The following is a 12682-nucleotide window of genomic DNA, read 5'->3' on the forward strand; positions in this document are numbered from 1 at the left end:
TTTTTTTTTTTTTTTTTTTTTTTTTGAGGTGGAGTCTCACTCTGTCACCCAGGCTGGAGTGCAGTGGCATGACCTTGGCTCACTGCAACTTCTGCATTCCGGGTTCAAGTTATTCTCCTGCCTCAGCCTCCCGAGTAGCTGGCATTGCAGGTACCCACCACCACACCTGGCTAGTTTTTGTATTTTTAGTAGAGACGGGGTTTCACCATGTTGGACAGGCTGATCTTGAACTCCTGACCTAAGGTGATACACCTGCCTAGGCCTCCCAAAGTGCTGGGATTACAGGTGTGAGCCACCACAACCAGCCCAAAAGCTTTGTGTTTTTAGAGATACTAGACATGCTTCTTGTTTAAAAAAAAAAATTAATAATGTAGGAGAATAAGAATAATGTTTTTCCAAAAAAGAGAAATCATTGTGATTATTTTACCTTATTGGAATGTTGGATAATACAGTCTACTTCATTAATAATCAAACATGCTATGGATTTTCCGTTTTTATAGGATTTGTGTCTCAATTGAGGTAATACTGATAATTCTTGTACTCCATCTGAAGATGAAAAATACAGGCCAAAATCATCATCCATGAATGGTGGATATAGGCCAAAATCATCATCCATGGATGCTGGATAATGAAGACAGCTCTGGAGGAACACATAGACACACACACACACACACACACACACACAGACACGCATATATACAAAGGATAAACACATATATTTTTTAAAGTTTATTTTTAAAGTTTTAAAGCAAAAGCCAGCCCCTCCCCTCTCCCACATTGGATGGCCCCTCTCCTCTCCTGGAGTAGGCAGGCCCCGCCCCCTCCCAAAGTGGGAAGGGACAGCAGTTGCATGGTCAACTTTCCTTGTGATGCCACAGGATCCTCTGGACACACTGCTGCCTGGCCACGCCTACTTTCCCTTTCATCTTCCTCATTGACCAATAGACTTGGATCATTAAGGCCATGCCCCCATTCTATGTTCTAGTGGTTCCCTGGTTATGCCTCCTCTGGCTCAGTGGCACAGCTGCCTGGTAGGTCATTGGAGGTGTTCGCTGATGTGGCCCCAACCCTGCTTCCCTCCCCACCCCATGATGTTAGAAGAAACTCGACAGAGCAAATTGGCAGCAGCCAAGAAAAAGGTAAAACTCACCAGGTCATGGACCCCCCAACCCAGCCACAGATCCCCTTCAAGGACAAAACCGTTGCCAGAGTCCATACCAGTCCTGAGAAATACCAGACTAGGCCACCCAACCCCGGCACCTCTGGGCTCCCCTCACCAAAGTCTTGTCAGTCAGCCCCCACTTCACCAAGCAGCCCAGCCCCTGACCTCGCCAATCACGACAGGGTGATGTTGGGCGGGTGACTCCTGGGGCTCCCTGTTCCATATTCAGCCCTCACATCCTGCTATGCCAAGCCTGACCTCCCTGGATTTTTTGGAATCACCTCTCCAAGGACCTGGGTCCCCCAGCCCCAGCCCCATCTCCCACCCCCATCACCAGTCATCCCTTGGTGACTTTGGGCTGGTGATTCGTGGGGTTCCCTGCTGCAGACTCTGCTCTCCCCTCCTGCTGACCCAAGCCCGACCTCCCTGAGCTCTTTGGACTGGTGTCTCTAAGGACCTGGGTCCCAGCCTTATGTCACCTTCCCACATCGTGGTTCAGTGACTCAGCCATTGCACTGATGTGGGTTCCTCCCACCCCCAGGAGAAGTGGAATGTAGTGATGTCACAGTCCCCCTAGGAACTGTCATTACTGCTGCAAGACCAGCCTTTGATCTTATGACCCAGTCCCCTGAGCATTCTCACCCTATTTCTGGTTCCTCTTGTTGCAGCACAAATTTCCAGCTAGAAGGGGAATGGGGAATATGGGACCTAGGAACAAGAGGTTACAGGCTGCCTTATTCCCTTCTCATAGACATTGACAGTGGGAAAAGCCTACATATCCCCCATGATCTCAAAACGTTGACAGTATCTCTGGGTGGCAATGGGGGAACGGGTTTGGTTTGGTTTTCTCCCGGCCTTCTACTCTCCAGAGAGACTTTAACATATTTTTCTGAGTTCTCCACCTCATATTCTAATTCTCCACAGTTCTGGGACCAGACTGCCCTTCAGTCAGTGGTCTCTGAAGTGAGATTTGCTTATCGTCTGTGGAATAGATCCTGGGAAACTGAACTTGACAGCTTGAATCTTCCTCATATCATCTCAACTTGGGGTACTTTGAGTGCCATGGGATAAATGTGGGAGATCTTTCTGAAGCATAAGTTTCCCTCAATTCTCTTGAGAGAGAAAAAACATTAATGTACTTAGGGATGACAGTCACATAGGTTTCTAAGAGTATACCAGACTTCTCTCTGAAATGAGACTTGGGTTGTCCTCTTTCTGAAAAATTTCCAGATTTAACAAAAAAGCTGCCTTCTGCCATGAGGACACATTGTTATAAAAGTTTGAGAGGTACTGGTGCACTTCTTCACACCAACAGACATGTGAGGATGTATGACTAAACCACAGAGTGCAGTTCTTGCCTACTTAATGTTTACTTTTCTATCTCTGACTCTGGTTTTGGTCCCTGGCAGCTGCTGATTCGTGGCAAAACCCCAGAGCTTGGAGTCAGAAGACTGAGTTTAAGTTCTGTTATTGCCCCCCTCCTTTTTTTGCCCATAATATCCATCCCTCTCAGTCACTAAGTGATTGTGACAACACCTTGTACAGTTGTTGGTGGCATTAAATCAGATGGTGTATAAGAGTATTTTGAAAAACTGTAAAGGGGGATGTGGCTGTAGGGGCTGGTAGTTCTCATGAGTATTACTGCTCTTCTTTCCCACAGCTGAAAGAATATCAGCAGAGGAACAGCCCTGGTGTTCCAGCAGGAGTGAAGACAAAAAAGAAAAAACCTGGAAGTAGCCCTGAGATAACCACTCCTGGGGATGTGAGTCTTGGCTGGCCAGGCTCCTGGGGACAGGGGGCCCAAGGGGCAGTAGAGGGTAATTGTTGAGATTGCTGTGTAATTGTAGAGAATTCTGGGTTTGAATCCTGCCTCTCCCTCTGCTAGGGATCTGATTTATGGCAAATTGCTTGAGCTGTTTGGGCCTGTCTTTTCACATCTGTAAAATAGGGGTAGTGTTGTTTGACTTCCATTTGTGAAGTTTAAATGAGATTCCTTGTTGTTGTTGTTGTTGTTTTTCTGGTAATCCCTAGTACATAGCCTGCTGTAAACACCCACGATACCTAGGAAATGGTCGTTGCTGTTTGATTTTCCTCAACCCCCGTCTCAAGGGGAAGCTGGGCCAATGAGGACAGCCACTTGCCATCAGGCTGTCCCTTTAGGAGTTACTGCAGGGGGCCCAGGTTGTGGTGAGGAGAGCCCCAGGCACTAGGAGTAAGAGAAGATCTAACTTGCCACCAGCTTGCTGGGTGACCACAGAAAAATCACTTCTTCCCCTGGGCCTCAGTTTCCTCCTCTGTAAGATGATACTGGATAAGATCAGTGTCTTTCAAACTTATTTTTTAGCTGGAGCCCCCTTAGTTCAAGTGAATCCTTACTCAGAAGTCTGGTTTTTTAATGGAGGTGGAGATCTGGAGCTCTACCAGATTCATCACCCACATCCTGGGCCTGAGAAAAGGGATCCAGTGAGCATATTAAGAGCTGCATTGGTCAGGTGACTCTACTCTGTGACTGTATCACTCAGGGGACTTTTCCATCTATTTGTTCCTGCCCCTGGCAAGGCAGCAGGTGGCCATTTGGAAGAATGGCACAGGCCATGGTTTTAATCTCCTCTGCTCTTCTTCAGCATTTCTTTTCCTGAACCCACATCTTCCTCCTACCTTGACTTTCTTGTTTCTCTCTAAGCCACTTCTGTCTTTCTCCCTGTCCTTGTTTCTCCCTTGTCATCTCCTGTAGATTCAGGACATTTGGAAGGTGCTTGTGTCCAACCTTAACCATTCCAATGGGGTAGCACTCCCCCATTGGACAAGTGGAAGGTTAGGCTGTGTTGAGATCCCTCTCTGGCTTGCTGTCTCCAGCTGTGCATGCCCCTGAGGCTACTTTAGTTTGGGGAATAGTTTGCCTCTGGCTTATTTTATGTTGCTGCCATTAACCTTTGTCCTGTTTATGTCTGCCTCTTCACCTGCTTGATTGATTGGGTTTTTTCCTTCCCTGCATCTTTTATCATCTTGGAAATGGTGAGACCTTAAAGTTTAAAAGTAACTTGGGAATAACACACAGAGCAAGCATGTGGGATTTGGGGCTTTTTATTTTTTATTTTTTATTTTTTTGACAGTCTCACTCCGTCACCCAGACTGGCGTGCAGTGGTGCGATCTTGGCTCTTGCCTTAGCCTCCTGTGTGGCTGGGATTACAGGCACCTGCAACCACACCCAGCTAATCTTTTTGTTTTTAGTAGAGATGGAGTTTCACCATGTTGGCCAGGCTGGTCTTGAAATCCTGGCCTCAAGTGTTCCACCCACCTCAGCCTCCCAAAGTGCTGGGATTACATGTGTGAGCCACCGTGCCCAGCCCCTTGCTGTTTTTATAATTTCTCAATATTTATAGTTGTTTCCCATGTAAGTTTCTGTTTTTTTGAATTTCTCATTTTTATCACTCCTGCATCATCTGTTACCCTGAAGGATCTGGAGGTAAGAGGCCCTAGGCCAAGGTGCAGTGATACTGCAGGCCAGCCCTCCAACCTCCTCTCACCAGCAGGGGCTGGGTGACCCTCTGCCAGTTGAGAGAGCCCACATACACCCCAGCCCTAATGATTGTTCTCTCTACCTCTCCCCGCAGTCCTCCTCCAACTCATCTTCTCTGCATGCGCCTCAGAGCCGGTACCAAGAACTAGCAGTAGCTCTGGAGTCAAGCTCTGCAACAATCAGTCACCTCAATGAAAACATAGAATCATTGGTAAGAGTCCAGTGGGGTCCCCTGATTCCATGCTGCCAGTCCTAGGCTTTCATTTCCCCATGGGGCCCTAAAGAAAAGGGCTGGGGGCCCCTGGTGCCAAGGGCAAATGAGGAGCTGGAGCACCCAGGCCTCACCTGAAGGGACCCCAGAACAAGGAGCGTGTGGCATGGCTCTTCTGTCACTGCCCTTTTTGCCAACTCTCTCTTCTCCAGACACCCCTGCTCTAGTCCTTTCCACATACACCCTGGGGTTGTCACCTGTCGGGGAAGCACTAGCCTGACTCATTGTCAGGGGCCCCGAATTTCTGCTCTGACTCTGTCTCTAATTTGCTCTTTGATTCTGTACAAACCACCTCTTCTCCTTGGGCTTGTGTTTCGAGGGGAGGTATGGCATCAGAGGTCTCTGTTAGCTCTGAGAGTCCGAGATTTAAAGGGCCCTAGAATGGAAACCTCACAGTCAAGGGCTCCTGTCTGTCCTTTTCCATCCTATATCTGTTGTGGAGAACAACACCTGGCCCATATGTTCTCAGTAAATGTCTGTTGAATGAATGCACCTTTCTAAATCACAAGCTGGCAGATGGGTGGGCCTTTCTCAGACTCCATCTCTAGAGATTTATGTTACTGTCCTTTCAAGAGAATCCAGATTCAGACTTTGAGTTCTGTGTCTATGGGCAAAAACCAACAAAGACCCAAATCCTCTGTCCTTGGGAGCTTGAAGAGAGTTGACCAGTTCGTGTTGCCATTGGGTCTGAGAACATTGCCTTTAAAATCCATTCCTGGCCCTGACTACTGCTTCCTGGTCTGGGGAATAGAGTTGGAGGGGCCACCCTTAGTCACCTGAATTTGACCCTCTCCACAGCAACAACAGAAGAAACAAATGGAACGTCAGCTGGAAGAAGTAATGTGATTTCTTTGTTTGCTCACAACATGACTGCTGGGTTTGGGGGACAGTCAGATGTAGAGTGGCCAGTCTCATCTCACCCACTTCCAGCCTGGGGAAGAAGGCTCACCCCTCAGATTCCATCCCATCTCCATAGGGTCCCTGATAACTTAGTCCCATGAGTGGACCTGTCCTGGGGCATTGGTGGCATTCTGGGGGTATGTCTCTTGCTGCGCTCTCTCTACCTCCCCATGGTAAGAGCTCTGTCTTCCTCTTCCTACAGGAAAAGAAAGCAAACAAGGAAATACACAGAGCACAAACGGAGCAGTTAGAGGTGAGTGGAGGGTGGGGAGTTTTCTCCTGTCCTCCGGAGAATGTTTCTTTCCTTCTCTTTCAGCACTTGCTTGGCTTTTCTCCCAAACGTTCAATTCCAGACAATCAACATCCTCACATTGGAAAAGGCAGACTTGAAGACCACCCTTTACCATACTAAACGTGCCGCCAGACACTTCGAAGGTGGGAATCTGGGCACCCCGTCATCCTTCAACCTGGCACTTTGACAGGTCTTTAGGGGGAGTCCGTTGGACCCCATCTCAACCTCTGTCATTACAGGAGAGTCCAAGGATCTGGCTAGCCACCTGCAATCCTCCTTACAGCGTATTCAAGAATTGGAGCAGGCTCTCTCTGCTGTGTCTACACAGCAGCAGGAAGAGGACAGGGTGAGTCCAACCAGCTGCCCCATCCCTTTGCAACCTGGCTTGACAGATAGAGGAGTGAGCCTAAAGGTCTCTGCTGCAGGATGCAGTGTCCTGCCCAGAAGGCAGCAGGATCATTTCAAGCTGCTTTTGTGTATGGTTGTTAGAGGCAGCCTGGGGCTAAGTCAGCTACTGTGGGTAAGTTGGGGGCGCTGTGGGGAGTGAGCACTGGATACAGAGCTCAGAGGCCAAGTGCCTGCCCTGCCCTTACCTGGCTGTGGCCTTGGCCAAATCCTAGGTGGGGTATTGGGTACTTGTACTGTGAAGGTACAGAAGAGTACCTTTAGTACGTTACCATTTCTGTAGAGAGAGGAAAGGTGTGTGTGTGTGTGTGTGTGTGTGTACTATGATAATGTACATAAAACATGTCTGCAAGTGTTTGTAAAAAAACTCAGGAGAGAGTAACAGGGTGCTCGGGAGACACTTCCCTTCTGTACCTTCTGAGTTTTGGACTATGCGAATGTATCATCCTTTCAAAAAGCAAACAAAAGATTAATTTCCCCCTCCTATCTCTGTCCCCACCCCCAGCAAGAAAAATGGGCTTAGAGAATGGGATAGAACTGGGTGTTCAAATCCCAGCTCTGTCTAAGTGATCTTAGGCAAGAACTTAACCTCGAATACTACATGTTTTTCATCTACACAATAGAGGTAATCCTAGTAACTGTCTCATATGGTGGTAGTGAGGATTAAATGGGATTGTTAGCATGGTACCTGGCGAAGCACTTGGTAAAGGTTCAAAGTGGTAGTAATAACAGTAATAATAATAGCAATATTATCTGATCTCTCTGGGCCTCTGTTAGCCAGCTGTAAATGCGACCTCTTTTCCTGTCCCTTCCAACTTTACTGAGTTCTTTTAAAAACCAGGCCACGGGCTTGGAAATGCCTTGATCTTTACTGACCGAGTTGTATATTGAGCCTAGCCCTAGCCCTTTTCAGGGGCACTGCCCGGGCTCCCCAGATCAAAACTTCTCACTCTTCACCATCCAGTCCTCGAGCCACAGTGAAGCAGTCCTCCAGCGGCAATTACAGCAGTCCTCAAAGGAGCGGGTGCTGCTGAACGCACATGTGACACAGATGAGGCTTTGCAGAGGAGAGATGTGGAAGGAAGATGACCCCAGCTGGCCAGGAGCAGTTGAGGACCAGTGACAGCCCTTCCTAACTTCTGTGCCCATTCTCGCAGATGACAGGGTCACTTAAACAAGTCCAGCTAGAGAGAGATGAATATGCTCAACATATAAAAGGAGAGAGGGCCCGGTGGCAGGAGAGGATGCGGAAAATGTCGGTGGAGGTGAGACCTGACCCTTCAGCCCCCACCTTAGATGGGTCACTGGATCTTTCTGGGCATCTGTAAAATGGGACTAGTACAGCCAGAGGTGGTCATGGGTCTGGGCTTTGTGGAGGTGAGGGCAGAGAGGGAGATGGTAGCTTGTCCAGCCACCAGCCCCTCTCTCCAGGGCCCTTCCCCTCTGTGCTTTGGGTAGGCTCGCACATTGAAGGAGGAGAAGCGTGACATACATCGGATACAGGAGCTGGAGAGGAGCTTGTCCGAACTCAAAACCCAGATGGGTAAGATGGGGCTGGTGTGATGTGGGAGCAGGACTGGCATCAGAGGGCTGTGGGGGTGGCTTAGAATGCCCCAGGGAGGTGGGTGGATTGAATGGCTTTGAGGCAGAGGGAAAGAGGTCTGTGCCAGGAGACAGCAAATTATGTCATCTCCATGAGCCTCAGTGTCCCCATCAGCAAAGAGGGAGGAGTGCCCATTGTCAGCCACCCATAGTGCTCTCTATCTGAAAGTGACTTGGCAATTGGCTACCATCAGGTGCAAGGAATCATTAGTAGTGAGGCCAAGTTTGTGAAACCTGAGAGGAGCTGTGCATCAAGAGGAGGGTTTTATTTTTTCTTTTTGGGTGGGGGGTGGGTGGGGAATCCAGAGGCGCTTATTGTCTGCTTCCTTTCTCAGCTAACCCCTGTCCCCAGCACCCCAGCAGAGATATCTGAGGTGAAGCAGCTACAAGATGAGGCCAGGCACCTGAAGAAGACAGTTTCCCTCCAAACTCTCTTCTTCAGGTGCCTGGCCTCATCTTGTAGCTGCTGGTGGAGAGTTTGGAGGGAAAGCTCCAATCCCAGGTGGAAAACAATCAGGCCTTGGGTCTCCTGAGCAAGGAACAAAAGGAGAGGCTTTGGGATCAGGAGGAGAGCCTCCGAGAGCAGGAGGAAAGGAGGCTACAGGAGCAGGAGAGGCTGCGTGAGCAAAAGGAGAGGCTTCGGAAGCAGCAGGAGAGGTTATGGGAGCAGGGTGAGAGACTGAAAAAGCAGGATAAGAGGCTATGAAAGCAGGAAGAGAGGCTGTGAAAGCAGGAGGAGAGGCTGTGGGATCAGGAGGAGAGGCTATGAAAGCAGGAGGAGAGGCTCGTGCTCTCCCAGAACCACAAGCTTGACAAGCAACTGGCTGAGCCACATTGCAGCTTCGAGGTGGGTTGCCCCACCTGGGGAGCCTGCCCTTATCCCTAACCCTCCAGGCCTTTGTTTCCCCACCTGTAAAATGGGGCAGTGTAGCCCTCACATGAAATAGTACTTCTAAAGGCACCTGTGAGCCAGAGCTCACCATGCCCTGCTCTGATGGCTGTAGGGGAGAGGGAATGATTTTTCTAATCTGCCTCCACCCTTCCCGGTGACATGGGAGGCAGACACCAAGTTCTGGGGTCTTCAGCTGCAGTGGCTGGCCACTGATTGCTTCTCTCTGTCCAGAACAATGAAAACCAGAGCGCACTGCAGTTGGAACAGCAAGTAAAGGAGCTGCAGGAGCTGAGCGAGGTGAGGCAGATGGTAGCCCCACCCCATCCAAGAAGGGCTGGGCGGCAGGCACCAGCTTCTGGGGAGGGGAGGTGCCAGGCCAAAGGCAGCTCCAGCTGGGGGGTAGGTGACCCCAGCACCTTCCAGGGCAGCCCTATGACTGTTTCTTGCTTCCTGCTCTCTGACTTTTAGAGGTGGGTAGCCCTGGGCTCCTCCCAGGTCTGGATATCATCATCCCAGGTAGAGGCACGGATTCTCCCAATCACAGGGAAAGAGACAGTGGTATGAGAGGCTTCTTATGCCAGGCAAGGTGGCTCATGCGTGTAATCCCAGCACTTTGGGGGGCTGAGGCAGGAGAATCACTTGAGGTTAGGAGTTTGAGACCAGCCTGGCCAACAGGGTGAAACCTCATCTCTACTAAAATTACAACAACAACAAAAAATCATCCAGGCATGATGGTGCATGCCTGTAATCCCAGCTACTCAGGAGGCTGAGCCACGAGAATCGCTTGACCCCAGGAGGTGGAGGTTACAGTGAGCTGGCATTGCACCACTGCACTCCAGCCTGGGCCACAGAGTGGCACTCTGTCTCAAAACAAAACAAAACAAAACAAAACAAAACAAAACAATAAAGCCTCCTTAGATTCAAACTGGATTCTGGCCTCGGTTCCACTGGTCACCATTCAACTACTTTTCATCTCTAAGTCTCTGTTTCTTTAACTTCAAAAGGAAGTTAGCATTTTCCTTATGGAGGTGCTGAGGATTAAATGAGATAATACATGGAAACATTAGGCATGTAGCACACTTAGCAGATGGTGGTTGGCTCCCTCTGCTTTTCCACCAACTGGTCTACAGTTTAAATGGTGGGAAGAAGGACATGAGATTTGAGGCTGGGGAAGGAGGCATGAGGTTCTAGGCAAAGTGGGAAGTCTCTTAGGCCTGGAGCAAGGGGCCAGGGGCCTGGGCAGGTGACAGAGCCCCACAGTGCCCTCGCTACCCTATTAATGGGCCCAGAATCTGGAAGCCAGCCACCATGTGCCCTCATGCCCAGGGTCTTACTGCAAGTGGAGCTGAAGAGCCAAGAGTCTCAGAGTGTGCAGCAGCAGTGAAACTAGTACCTGGATCACCTGCAGCAGTAGGTGGCCACCTATCAGCAGCTGACCTCTGAGAAAGAGGCGCTGTACAGGCAGTTACTGCTGCAGGCCCAGCTCATGGACCAGCTGCAGCAGCAGGAAGCTCGGGGCAAAACGGTGGCTGAGATGGCCCACCAAAAGTAGCAGGAGACCAAGGGGAGGGAGTTGCAGAGGATGGAGCCCCAAGGGGGAAGACCTGGCAACCTCCATGCCTTCTCACTCTGTTTGTTTTCCGTCCCCTTAGGAGTACCTAGAAGCTGCCAGCCAGTAGAACCAACAGCTAGAGACCCAGCTGAGCGTCATGGCTTTCCCTGGAGAAGGTACAGGAGACCAGTCAGAGGAAGAGGAGAGAGCCCCAGGAGGAAGAGGGGATTGCTAGCAGCATAGGATTGAGGAATTGGAAGAGACCTTTAGAACAGCTGGTCATTGTGCCAACCAGGTGTCTGCACTGAGTTCGGCATCAATATGGTGACCTTCTCAGAGAAGGGGGCAATCAGGTTGCCTAAGGATGAGTGAACTGGCCCAGATCAGAGAGGGAGCAGGTCAGAACTCCCGCACTGACCACTAATGTGACTGTGCCTGGGAAATATAGCAAGATCTTGGTTCTTAAAAGGAAAAATAAAGAACAGCAGCTCATTCCCCTCTGGGGAGGGCCTGGCTCAGGGTTACACAGTGAGGGTGGGGAGAGGTGGGCCCACAGTACCTCCCTAGTTGGGTTGTCTGAGGACCCCTCTGGCCACCTCCCCACAGGAGATGAAGGAGGACATCTGGACAGTGAGGAAGAGGAGGCACCTCGGCCCATGCCAAGTATCCCACAGGACCAGGAGAGCTGGGAGGCCACGGTGAGACTGACTTTTCCCGCCTCCCCTTTGCCACCTTCCTCTGTGGTCCCTCCCAGACTCCCTTATGCTCTTGGTTTCCCTGCCTTCTGATTTCTCTGGACCCTCACCCCTTCTGGAAGCCAGTGGTCAGACACCATTTCACCTGTGACCAACAGGTGCACTCTCTGAGGCCCCAAGGGAAGGGGCTGCACTTCACCTCCCTGCCCCATTTGTTCTGTGTATGCCCCTATAAGAATACTCACCTCTTGCCTTCAAGTGGCATTTTTCAACTCCCCTGGAGCCAGTGCCCAGGAGGAGCAGGCACGGCTATGTGGGCAGCGGTAGGTGCAAAGGCTGTGCTGCCCACACCTGGTTTACCTGATGGACTCAGCCTGGAAGGAGCCAGAGGCAGAGGACTCAGCTCCAGGGACTGGGGGTGAGTTTGTGTGTGGGGAGAGTTACCAGGCCCTGAAGGAGGCTATGGAGAAGGTGAAGGTGAGTGATTCCTGGCATGAGCCAAGAAAAGTGGTGGCAGGACAGGACAGGTCACTCTTGAGACAGGTCACCCCATTATTTTGGCTCCAGAATGGCTTTATGGACCTCCCGAAGGAGAAGGTAGATGGGAAGGAACAGGTGGAAAACCTAGAGCTTGGATTCATCCAGCTCTCTGAAGCAACAGACGGCATGAGTGAGCGGGAGACCTAGGCATGGCATGGGAAGCTGCAAGGCCAATGGAGGGGCCCCAGTGTCTGAGCCCTGTCTTCTTGCAGGAGAGTATGTCACAGTATATGAGAGCCAAGGGGTGGTGCCAAACATGCAGCACTGGGAGATGGAGGATGTCATCAGGCTGGCCCAGAACAAGGAAGAGATGAAGGTAGGGTGTGCAACACCTCTACAGGGGTGGGGGTGGGCATGGGCACTGTCTCTGGTGTGGCAGCTGAGCACCCCTCCATTCAAGCAAATCTCTGGAACTTCAGGAGCTGGTGTTGCCACCCATGGGCAACCACGAGAGGCATGGCAAATTCTTCACTGCTGTCCAGAACCCTGCTAATGAGCCCGCTCCAGGGGCTCCAGCCCCCCAGGAACTTGGGGCTGCTGGCAAGCAGGGTGGTGAGTAGAGCCCTCAGACAGGGTGGGCAGGCAGGAGCAGGGGAAGCTGGCCCTGCACTGAGATCCCCGCCTCCCTCTCTCCGAAGATTTTTATGAGGTGAGCCTGTACGACAGCATGGAGGCTGCATCAGGAAAGGCCAGGGAGGGTTCTCCCCATGACTACCCCACTGCACAGCAGATCATGCACCTGCTTCCTGTAATGCAGGACACCCACGAGCACCCAGGCTTGGCCAGCAAACCCTGCATGCCATTCTTTTACTGGGCAACTGAGAACAGGGAGATAAACATAATCATCTAA

The 12682-nt window shown here is 50.7% G+C and overlaps 1 protein-coding gene across 1 annotated transcript; it reads left to right on the forward strand.

The window, feature by feature from the left end:
- The first annotated feature begins 1055 nt into the window (after window positions 1–1055).
- Window positions 1056–12682, forward strand: LOC108538628 (golgin subfamily A member 6C-like). The gene is given in 19 exon segments (XM_017886812.1): window positions 1056–1139; window positions 2823–2924; window positions 4814–4894; window positions 5753–5791; window positions 6057–6107; window positions 6208–6289; window positions 6386–6492; window positions 7516–7597; window positions 7704–7816; window positions 8010–8108; window positions 8489–8569; window positions 8617–9000; window positions 9277–9342; window positions 10698–10773; window positions 11204–11295; window positions 11860–11962; window positions 12045–12153; window positions 12233–12384; window positions 12471–12682. Coding segments are annotated over 19 exon segments (2115 nt in total).

The sequence above is a fragment of the Rhinopithecus bieti genome, unplaced genomic scaffold (assembly GCF_001698545.2).
Source record: "Rhinopithecus bieti isolate Rb0 unplaced genomic scaffold, ASM169854v2 scaffold_15087, whole genome shotgun sequence".
NCBI classification, from domain to species: domain Eukaryota; kingdom Metazoa; phylum Chordata; class Mammalia; order Primates; family Cercopithecidae; genus Rhinopithecus; species Rhinopithecus bieti.